This window comes from Pelophylax lessonae, assembly GCF_965119305.1.
Source record: "Pelophylax lessonae genome assembly, chromosome: 2".
Lineage (NCBI taxonomy): Eukaryota > Metazoa > Chordata > Amphibia > Anura > Ranidae > Pelophylax > Pelophylax lessonae.
Window position 1 is genome coordinate 569,186,711 of NC_138769.1, and position 17,656 is coordinate 569,204,366.

Here is a 17,656-nt window from a genome sequence, read left to right on the forward strand (position 1 = left end):
TGATAGATTTGTGCCAAGATTTTCTAAAAAAATAAATAAAAATTTGGTTTTTAAATCTAATGAATATTCCAGAATTTGTATTTATATATTTTTAGCACTTTTTATGTAGCACTTTTCATCTTTTTGAAATTTAGGGTCCATGCACACAAGGCAACTGAAAAAGTACCAGAACCTCAGGCAGAAATATAGGCATAAAAAACGTTAATTCAAACGTGTTTATGTGTGTTTGCATTTATAGTCGTTTTTTGTTGTTTTTTTTTTACAAAACACTCCCCTCTGGTAATTTTTCACTATAATTAATTTACACTTGAAAACAACAAATGTGCCTAAATGCCGCATTTATGTGTGCCAAGTGTTTTTTCTGTCCAAAAACACACTTGTGATTTTTTTTTTTTTTTGCAGCCTGGAAACGCTTCTCCTAAATATACTTGTAAACTTCCAAATGTGCATAGACACCTAGATTAACATAGAGGTGCTTCTACAGGCCGAAAAAAAAAAAAAATGCCAGACACCTGTATATGCTCCATTTTTTACAGCCATTTATTACAGCCAGTGTGCATAAGGCGTTAGTTGATCTGTCAAATTTTACATATTAATGTTTTAATAGAGTCATTCTGTAAAATGAAGGAAGACCACTTGCTTAACGTATGAGGCTCAGATGTCAGATGATGGTATTTAGGCTGGGAAGGATCCAATCATTAAAGAATCTATCTTTGCTAAACTCAAGCGTACACTTCTTGGGGCTATTAAAGTGTTACTAAACCCATTCACTATATTTGGTCTCCCGCAGTACACAGAACATGGAAATGCAAGATTTTTAGTAAATATACACTGCTAAATACCTTTTCTTATCAGCAGTACTGTATATAGCAGTCTTGTGACTTCTATCAGTGCCTGGTTATAGCTTGTAGGAGGAATTTCTTTGCATGCCTTGTATGTGGTCCGGGCGATTAGGGTGTAGTCTTTTAGTAAATCAGACTCACTATTTGTGCTCACGGATGGGCCTCGGAAAGCATTGTCCGCTTCCTCTATGACCATTTCCAAATGGATCAGACAGATGGTGGTTCAGGCCTATTCCACCAAGGGTCAGGTTCCTCCTTTCCCTGTCAAGGCGCATTCTACTCGGGCACCCAGTGCCTCCTGGGCCTTCCGTCATCAGGTGTCAGTGACACAGGTTTGCAAGGCGGCCACCTGATCGTCAGGGCACACTTTCACAAAGTTCTATAAAGTGAATGTGTTGGCATCTGCGGATGCTTTCTTTGGCCGCAAAGGTTAGCTGGTTAGCTATAGTTTAGCCTTGGGAATTTATTTTTCGCTGTTCCCACCCCTCATGTTTAACACTGCTTTGGGACATCCCAATGGTTAAGAAGATCAGGAGCTGTGTCCGTCAATGAACGAAAAAGAAAATGGGATTTTTGACTTACTGTAAAATCCATTTCTCTGATGTTCATTGACGGACATAGCACCCATGCTTCTGTGGAGTTGTAATACTTCTGACACTGCTTGTAACAAAACTGAGTACCTATAGCAGAGAGAGGGAGTATACCCCCTGGGACTGCCCATAGGTGTAGCCAGACTTTTTTTCTGCCTACTGTCCTACTCCTGTAGGGGGCAGTATAACCCAATGGTTAAGAAGATCAGGAGCTGTGTTCGTCAATGAACATCAGCGAAATGGATTTAACGGTACGTCAACAATCCAATTTTTTTCATAATACAGAAAACAAATTCATAGTGACTGGGTGAGTATGAACGGCATGTAATACAATTACTGAAAACTGTCATGCAAAAAATCATTGTGCTGTCCCTACTAAACTTTAAAAAAAAACGCTTGCTGCACTGCCAAATCGCCTCTTTGTGTGATATATAAAGAGAATATCTATAAGATACTTATGTATTAGTAAAAAACACCTGAGATGTTTCATGCTTTTAATTTGAAGATGCCTGACCAGTGTTGGAGATGTGGTAAACAAGAAGGGTTCGCTCTTCTATATCTTTTGACAATGCTCTTTAATAAAGTCTTTCTGGCAGTCACGGAAATCTTAACACAAATTATTGGAGTCCCCTTATCTTTTTTCCATCCATTTGCATCTTATGCCCTCCCTAGTCTGGAGTTTCGAAACACAGTAAATGAATTAACTATATATTAACTGCTGCCAGACAGCTTATCCCAATACAGCATATTGGATATTTGAAGAATGGAACATCTCATGGCCACTCTGGGGCACAATTAAAATCCTTTACCACATATGGGATCCTGGGATAGCTCTCCTTTTGACCTCATGCATATGTAGACTATGCTTTTAATCTCATTTTAGTTAAACATCTTGGACTGTATATACCTTTTTGTTTTGCTGGCATGAAAAGTGAGCTTAACCACTTGCTGACTGCCTAACGACTATTTACGTCGGCAGTCAGCCCCTCACAGGCAAAGCGACGTAGATCTACGTCGCTAGCCTGTGAGGCTCTGGGGAGCGAGCGCGCGCCACCGGATGAGCACTCCCGCTCCCGAACGCTTACGGACCCCCCCCCCCCCGCACCCGATGTCCGCCGGGCACTCGCGATTGTCTGTTGCAGCGGGAGAAAGGCAGGCGGCTAATGTAAACAAAGCCGCCTGTCATTCTCCCCTGTGTAAGAATAGTGATCATACAGTTCTGCTATGTAGGACCGTTGATCACTGTTCTTACACCTCCAATCACAGTTGGAATCACGCCCCTAGGGACACACTTAACCCCTCACTCTCAAAAAAAGTTAACCCCTTCACTGCCAGTGTAATTTTTACAGTAACAGTGCATATGTATAGCACTGATTACTGCAGTAATGTCACTGGTAACCCCAAAAGTGTCAAAAATGTCAGTCAAGGGTCCGATCTGTCCGCCGCAATGTCGCAGTCCCGCAAAAAAATCACAGATCGCCTCCATGACTCGTTAAAAAAAAAAACAATAAAAATGACAAAAATCTTTCCCTTTGTTAGTAAACGCAATAACTTTTGCGCAAACCAATCAAAATACGTTAAAAAATTTAGATTTTTACATTTTTTTGGGGGGAATTTCATATAAAAAAATGAGAAAAATATTGTTATTTTTGCAAAATTTACGCTCTTTTTTTGTTTATAGCGCATGATCAAAAAATTGCACAGGTGATCAAATACCACCAAAAGAAAGCTCTGTTTGTGGGAAAAAAAGGACATCAAGGACCGCGCAATTGTCCGTTAAAGTCACGCAGCGCAGAATCACAAAATAGGCCCTGGTCAGGAAGGGGGTAAAATCTTCCGGGGCTTAAGTGATTAAAGGAGAACTCCAGGCAAAAAAAAAAACGTTTCCATGTCGTTGTTGCTGATCTTCTACCTTCATCAACTATGCCATCCATCTTCTTGTTAGCTCAGTAGTTCCTCTGTAATAGCCTTACGATTTTGAAGTAAAATTGTTAATCCCCAGTGATTTCCTGTCTGTAAGACCTGTGGCTGCTATTCCTCCTGTACCCCCAGCCACCGGTCTTGGGGGAGCCTATTTGTAGTTCTCTCCAGCAAGCAAGGACTTGCACCTCTGTCCCTGCTTGCTGTAGTTGGCAGCGGGGACTCACAGACTGTACCACTCATGGAGGTGGTGTCCTTCTCTGCTCCTTGCCAGCACTCACCGCCTCAAACACCCCCCCTCCCCCCCTCGCCCAACAATCATTTGTCACTACACGGCAACCGGACTGTCAGTCAGGACTCAGATCGGAGGACGATTCTCGGAGTCACCAAGCCAGCGTGAAGGTGGTGAGGACTCAGGGGAGCTGACCAATCATACTTGACACTTGTTTTTAGCACTGATGATATGTACTGTATTTGATCTGAGTGGATTGCAACTCATTTTAAATAAATATTTACATGTGTTACTAGTGTGATTTATGGAATGACCACTAGAAGAAAGAGACGATTTCAGCCTATCTAGAGGATTCCAATAAAACTTCTGTTTATCAGCGCTTGTGCCCCACTATGTGAATATTTGGTGAGTGTCCATCTGATGGGAGTGGAAGTGAATATCACACAGTGTATTAAAAAAGAATAGCGCGCAAATGCAAAAGAAATAACTACCAAATCTGAAGACAATCCATAAATAAAAATGGGGGTTTGGTCCCACCATATGGCCATATCGTGCTCAAGCCCACTACTGCGTCAAAGTACCCCATTATCAGTGGGTCCTACACTATCCATGAAAAAGAGATGAATCCAGCCTAACCCTTGGAGATAATACTCCTTGTAGAAATACATGGGTATGCTCCCCCAAATTTTTTGCCTGTTTATTATGTATTCGGTCTGACCAGACTATCGAGGTTGAGCAGCCCTCCCCACCCCCCACACACACCTGTACTCAATCAGTGTCCACCATCTAGTGGATATAGTAGGAGTCCCCTGTAGTGCATTTGCACATCCTTCCCAGCAAGGAGTATTATCTCCAAGGGTTAGGCTGGATTCATCTCTTTTTCATGGATAGTGTAGGACCCACTGATAATGGGGTACTTTGACGCAGTAGTGGGCTTGAGCACGATATGGCCATATGGTGGGACCAAACCCCCATTTTTATTTATGGATTGTCTTCAGATTTGGTAGTTATTTCTTTTGCATTTGCGCGCTATTCTTTTTTAATATACATGTCTTTTGGTTCATAGCTGCAGCAGCTTTAGAAATACATGGGTATGCTCCCCCAAATTTTTTGCCTGTTTATTATGTATTCGGTCTGACCAGACTATCGAGGTTGAGCAGCCCTCCCCACCCCCCCACACACACCTGTACTCAATCAGTGTCCACCATCTAGTGGATATAGTAGGAGTCCCCTGTAGTGCATTTGCACATCCTTCCCAGCAAGGAGTATTATCTCCAAGGGTTAGGCTGGATTCATCTCTTTTTCATGGATAGTGTAGGACCCACTGATAATGGGGTACTTTGACGCAGTAGTGGGCTTGAGCACGATATGGCCATATGGTGGGACCAAACCCCCATTTTTATTTATGGATTGTCTTCAGATTTGGTAGTTATTTCTTTTGCATTTGCGCGCTATTCTTTTTTAATATACATGTCTTTTGGTTCATAGCTGCAGCAGCTTTAGAAATACATGGGTATGCTCCCCCAAATTTTTTGCCTGTTTAATATCACACAGTGGTAGTGGTTTGCTGTGACCTTATTCTTTATCCACGGGACCTATATCTAGTTTTTACTGCACTAAATCAACATTCTTGTTGTGAATTATTTTGTTTTGGACTGTGCACTAATCACGATTTATGGTTGGACTTATTTTTATTTTTAGTTTTATTTTTTACTTTTTGGATTATGTTAGTACTCCTATTCAAGAGTACCCTCCTAACATTTAATTAATTCATTATTAATTAATCATGTATTCACTAATTATGTTTGCACTGCTGGTGGTTTGCACTTAACGTGGTGGTATTTTCACTTTTTTGTATATTATATTATATTATAATCATTTGTCACTGCTGCACGGGAATCATTCGAAGAGGTGGCCTGATGACACAGAGTGGGGATCTCCTGCTGTGACAGATCTTGTAGGTCCCGCCTCCTGGACCGACTCCTGTAAAAGACAGTACACTGGTCCAATGCCAGTCCAGGAGGCGGGACTTTATGGCAACCGGCATTTCACCTACAAGATCTTTCACAGTGGGAGAATAGATCCCCGATCTGTGCCATCTGACCAGCTCTTCTATCGATCCCTGCTGTACTGATGGGCACAGATAGGCTGCACTTATGGGCACTGATAGGCTGCACCGATGTGCACAGATAGGCTGCACTGATGGACACAGGCTGCACTGATGGACACAGATAGGCTGCACTGATGGACACAGACAGACTGCGCTGATGAGCTGCATTGATGGACACAGGCTGCAATGATGGGCACAGATAGGCTGCACTGATGAGGCTGCAGTGATAAGGCAGCACTGATGGGTACAGCGAAGCTGCACTGATGGGCACTGAGGGGGCACTGATGAGGCTGCACTTATGGGCACGGATAAGCAGCACTTATGTTGCTGCACTGATGGGCACTGATGAAGCTGAACTGATTAGGCTGCACTAAGGCGGCACTGATGAGGCTGCACAAGGCGGCAGTGATGGGATTGCACTGACGGGCACTAATAGGGCTGCACTGATGGGCACTGATGGGGCTACACTGATAAGCAGTGGACACCATCCACTGATTTACTGACATCGTCCACAGCCAAATATCTGTAGGAGGGGTTTCCACCATCCCTGCAAAGTTTCATTTTTTAGGTCTTATTTTCATTTTGATGTGTATTATACAGTATGTGACGTTACATATCACAGAGACCTGTATTGCGGTAATATTGAAGTTATATAATTTAACTTCTACTACTAATAAGAAAAGTTTGGTTGTTTATCTCCATGTGAATGTGATTTATTTTTCAACACTACCCTCCTTTGGCAGGGAGTGTTTCTTAGGATACCATATGTATTCTTGTGCTGTTTATTTTCTTGGTTTACCAATTGAGAACCCTTTCAACTAGAATCACCTAACATACTATGTACAACCTAATACCTTTTTTCATCAAAATTGATGGCTTTACATTCTTTTCTGTGCTTCAATACTTAGTTTAAAGGTCCTTTCACACTGGCTTTCTGTCCGGCTGACTTAATTTTGCTCTGCCGATCCCCGCTGAGCAGGCAGATGACAGCTCCGTCTCCGCCTGTCCGTTTTCACCCTATCTTATCTGATCCGATCCTCCAGACGGATGGAAAATAGGGTTTCCATCTATATGGAGTTTACGGACAGGATCGGATTGGATAGCAACGAGTGTCAGCGGAGCATGAAGCATCCGATCAGGTCCGCCTGAAAAACTGACCGGATCGGAAAGCCCCTGTGAAAGGGGCCTTACTGTTTGAAAAATGTCAATAAAAACACAATTATTTAAAAAAATGCTTACTGCCATATAGCATGCAAGTCCTCTGTATATGCAGACGTTGATGCAGTATGCAGGCAGTAATGTCTGAATTCTTCTTGAATGCATATTAGGGGCTTGCTAATTAATGAGGCCGAAGGATAAGAATCACAGTCTGTATTTTCCGTAGGTCAAATAAGGCACCAAAAGTATTAAAGTTGAACTCCAGGCAAACTGCTGGATACACATTTACATGGAACTTTTGGTTACTTTTTAAAAGTCTGCAAGGATACATTCCTGCCATAATATACAGTAATTCTTAAAAAAGGAAATTATATCAAAAATCAATCCTTGAGGTTCAGTTAAGTGACCTTGTCAAGGCTGACATGTTCTTTGTTAGCTGATAGGCAGGAGTGAGCATTTCCTTCTCTAGTGATCTAACTGAAATATTGTAGCAAAAAAAAAGCTGAGAGGCTACAGCAGAGGCTAATTTGTGAACACAGGCAAGAATTTAACAATCACCAGAAATTACATAATTGTGTCATTCTAAGCCAGCATCTCAGCACAGGAAGTAGATTCTAACCATGGATTGTACGGAAAAAAGACCACGTCGCCCTTTGGTGAGTTTGGTATGTTTAAAGTAGAATTCCAGGTTCAATTTCACATTAAATAGTACGTATGAGCCAAGCGACTTTCTATTTGCTGCCAGAATTAAAAAGTAATGATGAATGCTTCTCCACGTTTTGGTCATAAAATACAAGGCTTGCTCTTATTGGCTGAGTTGGAGAGGTAGGCTGATGATGTCATGCTTTTCACTTTGGGCCAATCGGGGGAAGCCTTGTATTTAATGAATGGCGGAGAATCACTCAGCCTGACTCTCTGGCACTAGACGGAAAGTCGCTCCTACTGCTGCCAGGAACAAAGCCTTGCTTACTGTATGTAGCTAATGCCATTACAGTCCTTTATAGCACACGAGGTGGCTGCATCATTCTTTAATTAAAATAATTAATTTGGGCAATCTTTGTTCCCAGTGACTTCCTGCCTGCAATGTGTATCCTTGCACCTATTGTATCATCTGAGCATTCCAGCATACTGTCTCTGCTACACTTGTGTACCTCTGCCAGCTTCCAGCCTCTGTGATCCTGGGTGAGTTTCAGCCTGCCATTAATTACCATCACCTGTGCACTTCTAGGCAGGCCATACACGGTTTGAATCTCAGACAGTTCGGCAGGAACTGACTGAGATTCGAGCCATGTGTGGGCAGGCTGAATGTACCAAGTTGATTCATTGATCAACCTGGGTACAACCAGCATGCCAGGTTTTACCTGCGATTATCGTTAGCGGCTGCTATAGCCACTAGCAATTATCACTGTCCCTGCCCCCCTGCTGGGAGAAGAAAATGGCCCAGCAGGAGGCATTCCCACATCAACACTGTCTGTGTTGATGGGGGAATCAAGCAAATTTATTTTGCTCAGTGTATGGCCGTCCCTAGTCTGCAGCCTGCTTTAGTGTCTCCCTATGTGCTTTACGTCTGGTTTCTGCTCTGTGTCCCTGTGCTCTTCTTTATACTTCTAGTGATCCTGTCTGGCTACCTTTTCCCAGTGCCTCTGTGTGTTTCAGTGCGCTCCTGCCAGCTTGGGCTGTACTATATATTGACCTGTGATCCCAGCATCTGAATGCTGCAAGGGATTCTTACCTGTCGTTACTTCCCAGTAGGTGTCTGCTCAGGTGAGTCAGAGGGCCACAATCTGGCAATCTTTACCTTCAGTAGCCCTGGTGAACACAAGGCGGCTCTTTAGACTCTGAGCCTTGGCCCTCTTACCTTTGCTGTACATGTGGGGTTCCTGGGTTGTCTCACTTGTACCAATGTGCATCCTGCCTATTCTAGACACCTGGTGTACTCCAACCCTATACAGCTCCCCTGGGATCCACATGCACTTCTGTATTCCTTGGACGTCCCATCACCCTTTAGTTCCAATAAGTTCCCTGGAGCTGAGATCTTCTACACACTTTTACATTTCTCCCTGTGAATCTAACACCTCTGTGCTGCAGGTCACTCTGCTAGTACCCCTGCCTTCCTGTAAGTCCAGCATAGCAGTGCCGCAAGCTTCTCTGAACCAAGCCAGCTGTTGCTCCGAGACGCGTTACGTCACTCCCGATTGGCTTTCGGTTCACGGCAGCCTCCATCCGATCCAGCTCCTCCATGGTCCTTCCTGCATCGTCATCACCCGGCTGCCGGCCAGTCGGTATGCGGACATACTAATACAGGAAGTGAATCAGGAATATGTACACAAGCTAATTCCCATGTGAGTTGCTATATAATTTCATGTAATACATTTTTATGCTACACTCAGCGGCGCCTGTTTTCTTCCTTTGTAAGCCAGCTGTGGCTGTGTGGGTGTTCTCCCCAAGCACCCTTTCATCTAACATACAGGCTGCACAAGGGATCCATGAACCCCAGCCATAATCGACACATTATGTCTAAACATAGCCTCCTCCCAGCATTCTTTACACAAGATACTTTATTTCTGATTCTTCTTTGGACAGGTCATTCAGTCTCTGGTTTTTCTTGTTTTACACTGAGTAGTGAAGAGTTAGAACATTTTTCAAATTTTGTTACAGTTATCTGCGTGCTCACTGGAGAGAGTCAACCCTCTAATTGTCCTGACTGTTATTGTCACGGAGACAGAAAGTGAATCCAAACATTTTTAGTTGTCACCAGAGAAAGAGGTGAGGTTATATCCCCCAATGGGGACATCCGTCCTTCTGACAACTCAAAGATGGGAATTCTATTTACTTTACAGAAATCTCATGTATTTGTTTTGGTTTCGTATCCAGGACAGGAAGTGAAGGTTACACTTGCCAGAGGGACACAGGCAGCAAAATAAATAAATAAATGAACCTATTAGGGGGATTCAACCCACATCTAAAACAAGCAAAAAAAAAAGTTTTGGCTTTACATAGTTTACCAGAGCACTTTTTTTTTTACCACCTCTGACTTAAGCCTAGTACACACGCAACGATTATCGGGCGACCGATCGTCCGTCTTTTGTCCAGAGTGGTGTTTTGTTGGTTGGAATGTGCCTAGACTGCACACAAATTTTCTCGCACAACAAAATTCTACTTCAGAAGTGATGTCATGTGTTGGTTTGCTTTCTTTGTGTTCTTTCTTCTCTGAGCATGCCCAGACTTGCTCATAAGAATTTTCCCTGTCGAAATCTGTACTGACTGCACGAAAATCGGCCGTGTTTTGACGGAAGACGAAAATTTTATAGCCTGCACACCAGATTTTTTTTCGGCTGAAATCGGCTGTCGGTTGTCGGAAGCATCATACTAACAAGCCGAAAATCGGCAGATCGGTCGTCGGACGAAAATTCCCTGCCGATTTTCGACGCGTATGTACAAGACTTTAGCCTCTGCCAAACTTGCACCAACTTTGTACTCACCTGGTGCTACTGATCAGCTGTTACCGGTATCCCTATTTTAAATATTAGAAAGAAACCACATAACTAATGCACTGGTAAACCACTTTCAGTGTTTATTGAGAACACATTCTTTAATCTCATGGAACTTGACAGATCTGTACTTTAAGTGACACAGAATTTCTACTTATGGGTAATACATCCATAATGCTCTATGTGATATGTTCTTGCTCAGAAGCGCTTTATGTGCTTTATGCTTATAATAGGAACCTATGTTTGTCAAATGTATGGTCCAGTGAAGTTCAAACCTATAATAAAACATTTATTAAAAAAAAAAAAAAAAGCAAGAAAGATTGATAAACCTTCATATATTCACTGTGTTAGGCCAAAATTATTTAATGCATGAAATTTCTCATTAGGGTTAGGAATTGCCCTTGCCCAGCAAAACATAGTACGAGATGAGAGCCATTTATACATATACATACTGCATTGGTATCTGGATTTCTTACTTTTATGATTGAAAGAAATTAAAATTATAAACATATTAACACGTAGCAAATCAAAGCTCATTGTGCTTCTCGTTATTAAAGGTACCATTATTCAATTTTCTTAGTGAGTCACAGTGATAAGAAGACATATTAAAATAGAATATATATAGTGATGTTTGGGGAGGACAAAATGAGAACGTGACAAGAACATTGTTAAATTAACATTAACAAATTTAACAGGAGTTTAAAGATTTATTTTTTTGAAAATATGCAAAGTTGAAAAGTATTATTGTGCAGTAGGAAATAAATGTATTTTGAAAGGGTTTTTTAGCCCAGACAAAAACCTTTCTTCCTTACAGCTGTGTTGTCTCTTGAAACATGCAAGTTTGCATTTGGAAGAATTTATCGTTAATGTTTTTTATTTGACCATCCTAACTATATTAGTCCAGTTTTGATCCAGACAACCATGTACATGTTGCACCTGTTTCAAGAGACAATTTAGATGTGAATGAGGCATCTCTGCAGATGGGTTTAGCAATCCTTTAAATCATTTGATTCTGAGCTGGAACAGCAGAAAACTTGTATGCATTTCAGACTTGTTCATTTCTCCAGGTAATATAGATAATTGTCTCTGACACATGACTTTTCAGAACCATGGACACCTTTTATTTATCAGTCTTTTACTTCCTTGGGGTAAAACCTTCCCAAGTAAAATTCTACACACATTCTCATTGCACATACACTTCCACCATTTGACTTCCCTTCTTCTTGAACACTGGCCCTTTGCCATTCTGCACGGAGGTTTCAACAAATTTAACAGCTATCGGGTCCTTCTTGAATGTCACAGAAAACCTAGACAGGGAATACATAAACAATTACATACCAGTCACATAAAATGTTAAGAAGCAAACAAAATAAAGTAGTATAAAATGCAGTAACTTATATTAGCCTCTAACATTTTACATTTTCTTCATATGCAGAGGACACTGAAATATAATTGACTGCTGAAGATTGTGGCACTTAGGTGGGGTACACACTATATGAAAATCGGGCGAAAGATAGTCCGATTTTCTTTGTTGTTTCACAGCAAATTGGAACAGATGAACGAAAATTGTTACGAAAATTCTGAATCGTCTGTAGAAAGTTGTGTACACACTATATGAAAATTGTACGAAAATTCTTTGGACGAAAATGTTCGCCTGATTTTCTTATAGTGTGTACGAGCCTTACACATTGCACTTCACTTTGCACTTTATATTATATTAAGCCTTTAAAGCCAAAGCTCAGCTAATTTTTATTAAATGAACACAAGTTGTGGTGCTTACATTGAATGAGAAGTGTCCATTGTGCTGCTCTCTTACTTGAAATCTTTAGATCCTTTTTCTCTCCCCAACAGGACCACCCAATACCCCTACAGCTGTAATCTTCCAGTGCTGCAGGGGATAATAGAAATTATACTAAAGCTACAGTACTATAGTTTCCAGCAACAAAAAGCAGGAATGGAGAACAAGCTGATGAATAGAGTGTTTTTCATTGCTAGGAGCTATTGTACAGCTTTTATGAATGGAGGATGAGGGTGGGCATATTCTGTCAGGTTAAAAAAAAAAAGTCCATCTAGTTCAACCATTAGAAAAAAATTAACAGAATAAATAAATAAAAAGCCGCAATATACAGAATCCTATGCATACAGATTACCCAAAAGAAGGCAAAAAAATCCCTATTAATCATAGGCCAATAACCTTCAGCGGGGAAAAAATAAATTCCTTCCTGACTCCCTAAAGGTGATAGGATATTCCCTGGATCGGCAATATCCGGTGTTATTACCTATAAATGTTAATATCCAATTATATTGTGTGTCCAGGATACACACTATACAACTTTTGTTGTTTGATTTTCTTTAGATTTACCTCCAACTATTTAGGGCAAGGGCCTGCCTGATTGCATACAAATTGAAAGTGTTTAGGTTTGACCTCATATTATATGATTTTGGTAAAATCTAATAGAAAAAAATCTAAAGAAAATTGTATAGTGTGTATCCAGCTTTAGGAAAATAATTCACAGAGCTGGCCAGAACTAGTTCCTGAGGGACTCTGTTCCACATTTTCACAGCTGTTACTGTGAAGAAGCCTTTCCTTATGTGGAGGTTAAATCTATTTTCCTCCAGATTTAAAGAGTGCCCCCTTGTCCTTTGTACTGACCTTAAAGTGAATAACTTTTCACCAAGTTCACTATATGAACCACCTATGTAGTATTTACAATGGGTATTGAAAAGAATCACCTCCCTTTAAAATAATCAAATTTTGTTGATTTGCAGCCTGAGATTAAGACAGACACAGATTTTTTTTTTTTTTTTTATCCAGCTGTATTTACTCAGTGAAACTTAAAACATCTAAGTGAAAGATATAACACTAACATGTCACAAAAAACTAACATGCAGGGGAAAGATATAACACCAGCATGTCAGACAAAAATAAAAAAAACTCAGAATCACTGAGTTGGAAAAAGGATCACCACCTCCTAAAAATGTCTTGTAAACTCAATCAGGTGTAGCAAATCACTTTCTTAATGGCACACAAAGCCTTTTTACTTTTAACTGTGATCAGCTGTGGTCATTTTGATTAGCTCAGCATGAAAACAGCTTTCCTCAAGCATTTCTGTCCCTGGTAGTGCACCTGAAGCAAACAATCAACTATGGAGCGCAAAGCACTGTCAAAATGTATCTGGGATAAAGTTGTGGGCAGGCACAAGTCAGGAGATGGATACAAAAAATTCCAAGGCTTTATCAATGCCCAGAAGCACAGTAAAGTCTAATATTAAGAAGTGGAAGGTATTTGGTACAACACAGATCCTCCTTGGATCAGGACCTCACTCCAAACTAGATGCAAAAGCCAGGAGGAAACTGGTCAGAGTGCCTACCAAGAGGTCTACAGCAACTCTGAAGGAATTCATGACAAAGAGTGGTCATTGTGTGCGTGTGAAAACAATATCACATATTCTCCACAAATGTGACCTGTATGGGAGGGTTGCAAGAAAAAGTTCACTCCTCAAGAAGTCCACAGGCAGTCACGACTAAGCTTTGCCAAAACACACCTAGAAGATTCTGAGGCCACATGGAAAAAGGTGTTATGGTCAGATGAGACTAAAATTGAATTATTTGCCTCAACACCAAACAATATGTCTGGCAGAAATCAAACACAGCTCACCATACAAATAACCCCATTCCTACAGTAAAGCATGGAGGCAGTAATATTCTGTTATGGGGGTGGTAATATCCTGATATGGGGATGTTTCTCTGCAGCAGGGACTGGAGTACTTGTCAGGGTAGAAGGAAAAATGAATGGATGGGGCAAAATATTGTCAAAGTCTTGAGGAAAATCTTCTGCCCTCTGCCAGAAAGTTGTCAATGGGAAGAAGGTTTACCTTCCAACATGACAATGACCCAAAGCACACAGCAAAAATTACCACACAATGGTTGAAGGAGAAAAAGGTGAATGTCCTTGCATGGCCTAGTCAGAGCCCAGACTTATTTCAGGTTCTTATATAGCACTGTCAATTTACGCAGCGCTTTACATATACATTGCACATTCACATCAGTCCCTGCCCTCAAGGAGCTTACAATCTAAGGTCCCTAACTCACATTCATACATACATAGTAGGGCCAATTTTATACAGGATCCAGTTAACCTACCAGCATGTCTTTGGAGTGTGGGAGGAAAACGGAGTACCCGGAGGAAACCCACGCAGGCACAGGGAGAACATGCAAACTCCAGGCAGGTAGTGTCGTGGTTGGGATTCGAACCAGCGACCCTCTTGCTGCTAAGTGAAAGTGCTAACCACTACACCACTGTGCCACCCATTAAACCCCATTAAAAAATCTGTGGAGTGACTTGAAGACTGCAGTCCACAAACGGTCACCATCAAATTTAACTAAAGTTGAGCAGTTCTGCAAAGAAGAGTAGACAAATATTGCAAAGTCTAGATGTGCAAAGTTAGTAGAGACATATCCCAACAGACTAAAGGCTGTAATCAAAGAAAAGGGTGGTTCAACAAAATACTGACACAAGGGGGTGATCCTTTTTCCAACTCAGTAATTCTGTTTTTGATTTTTTTTTCTGACATGTTAGTGTTATATCTTTTACTTGGATGTTATAAGTTATGAGTAAATACAGCTGGATAAAAAAAATGTGTCTGTCCTCATTTCAGGCTGCAAAGCAACAAAATGTGATTATTTTAAAGGGGGTGATCATAGCCTCCCTAAATGCCTCTTCTCAAGAGAGAATAAATTCAGTTTAGCTAATCTTTCCTCATAGCTGAACTCCTCCATGTCTCTTATCAGTTTAATTGCCCTTCTTTGCACTTTCTCCAATTCCCTGATATCCTTTTTGTGAACTAGTGCCCAAAACTGAAATGCATATTCCAAATAGGGAATACTGTTGGAAACAGAAAATAATGGAGTTTGGATAATGAGTGAATAGCCCTATTTAGATGACAAAGGTATCTTAACATTTGTAACATGCAGTATATTACATCTTATTGTTCATTCACTTATCTGGTACTACAAAGGCACAAAGAGTTGAAGAATGTAAGTGAGGGTAGGTTTTTTTTTTTCTTTTATTAATTGGTTACCTATCTATGTCTGCTTGTCCAGATCTTCCATTTGCTCCTGTTCTCTTCAAATATTTAAAGCAGAGTTTTACCCATAACAAATTGATATAAAATGCTGTTTTTAAGCAAGAAACATACATTCTACAATAATAATTATGCTACTAAAAGTGGTTTGGAAGCAGTTACCTATCAGTTAGCTAGTAGTATCAAGTGAGGCCCTAAGCTGTACGATGTTTGCTGCTTATTGCGCATTATTGTTTTAGGTGTATAGTGTAATACAAGAGAGACAGTTCAATACAAGGAGTGGCAGAGCAATATGAAGCTTTGAAACAAATTTATTATAATATTGTGTGGGGGCTGTGTTTGCTGTGAAAGGCCTATGTGAGGCTCTCTGTAAAATAAAGTGCCACAATAAGAGCAAAGTTAAAGCAAAGATAAAGCATACCCCAGGGTATAACGGAACGGAATTAAAACCTATAACAGTATTGTAAACTGTAGCAGAGTGTAGATTTTAAACTATCCTCATATAGATAGAGGTAACCATCTCTTCCCAGACTGGCAATATAATTCAATGTCCACCCTGCTCTATGTTTTCATTTCTTGAACAACCATTCAAGAGTGAATACTATTGTGCAAGATGTAGCAAGTTACAGTATTTGAAAGCCTATATCCTGGATCTAAGAATCAACTGACAACACTACAGAGCATTTTGTAAGGGGGGATGGGTGCGCTGATAGTGTGTTGAAGCTGCTCCCGGTATTCAGTGCTTTTGAATATAGATAAATGTATATGTGGTGTGGGGTGCGCTAAACAACAAATAAATAATGAATATATAACATATATCTATGTGTGAACCAAATCAACAAAAGTAAATATATATAACATATATCAATCTGTGAAGCCAATTAATAATGCAAATCAATTGGTGCATAAACATAAAAGTCTCAGTAGAAGTCATATGGGAAGAAACCGGTCAGATTAGGAGGCGCACACGTCACACACAACTTGCGGTCTGTGCTGCAGCCGGCCGCAAGCCTTTGCAGGAATTCGTATGCCTATGTTTATGCTGAATACAAGACATCTAATTGTAAGTGCAATATCAACTGTTTTTTGAATAAATCTCAAGGGTAATACACTATTAGTCCCCTTTTTTCCTTTAATACACGGTGGTTTTGTGAGCTTGTAAAGAAGGATGAGGCTGTGTTTCTTGCTGGTACTCGTTGCCATCTAGTGGAGAAAGAAAGGTAGAGCGGTTCTACATCCCACTTCAGGATTTTAAAGAGGAAGCAAGGCGGTGGTTTCACTGAACAAGTGCATACCTATTACCATCTGGTAAGAGGCCAATTCTTGGTGATTTACACGTGGTGTTTGTTCACAAGGAGATCGGATATTTTTTCAGCACAAGAAAATATAGTTGCACCTTATTTATTTCCGTTTGGTAAGGATGAATTTCACTCGGTGGTGGATACACGTATTATTTGGATAGAATACAATTCTACTCGCCTGCACAATATTTATGGACACTTATGAACTTTTATGTTTATGCACCAATTGATTTGCATTATTAATTGGCTTCACGGATTGATATATGTTATATATATAATTACTTTTGTTGATTTGGTTCACACATAGATATATGTTATATATTCATTATTTATTTGTTGTTTAGCGCACCCCACACAACACTACAGAGCATTAACAGGTGCTGGCTGGGGCCAGGATAGGGGAGGGTGGAGAAATAGAGGAGATGGGGTCAGAGAGAGATAACTGGGTTATGGTTAGAAGGTGGGGTAGAGGGAAAAGTGTTAGAGAGGCAAGTCCGGAGTTGATACATCTCTGTAAATATACCTTGCATAATATTGGAGATATCAATTCAGGAGTAGCATTGCTGCAGCGGACTACCTTCTCTAGCATCAAGGGGAATGACAACTCCAGTAAGGATGAGAATAGGTGTGTAGGCAAAGAGGGTAATCTGTCACAAAGACCATGATCGCTAAACAGTTTGCTATTTTCTGGGTGCTCAGGTTTGAAGCATTGCAGAGCAGGTTGACAGATTACTGGGTGGGGCTGGAAAAGACCCAGCTGTCATGGGACACATTGGTACAAATGACATAACTAGAGGAAGATGGAGCGTCCTAAAAAGATATTTCAGAGACCTGGGTACCCAGTTAAAGAAAAGAACCTCCAAGGTACTATTTTCAGAAATGCTGCCTGTGCCAAAAGCCACAAAAGAGAGGCAATGGGAGCTGAGGG

The 17,656-nt window shown here is 40.7% G+C and overlaps 1 protein-coding gene across 2 annotated transcripts in view; it reads right to left on the reverse strand.

Moving 5' to 3' along the window:
• Positions 1 to 11,030: 11,030 nt before the first annotated feature.
• MYO1A (myosin IA) overlaps positions 11,031 to 17,656 on the reverse strand; it is a 148,995-nt gene continuing 142,369 nt past the window's right edge. For both annotated transcript variants that reach the window (XM_082244519.1, XM_082244518.1), the window contains one exon: positions 11,031 to 11,650. In XM_082244519.1, the coding sequence (XP_082100645.1) occupies positions 11,527 to 11,650 (124 nt within the window). In that variant the 3' untranslated portion in view covers positions 11,031 to 11,526. The remainder of the gene's footprint in view (positions 11,651 to 17,656) is intronic.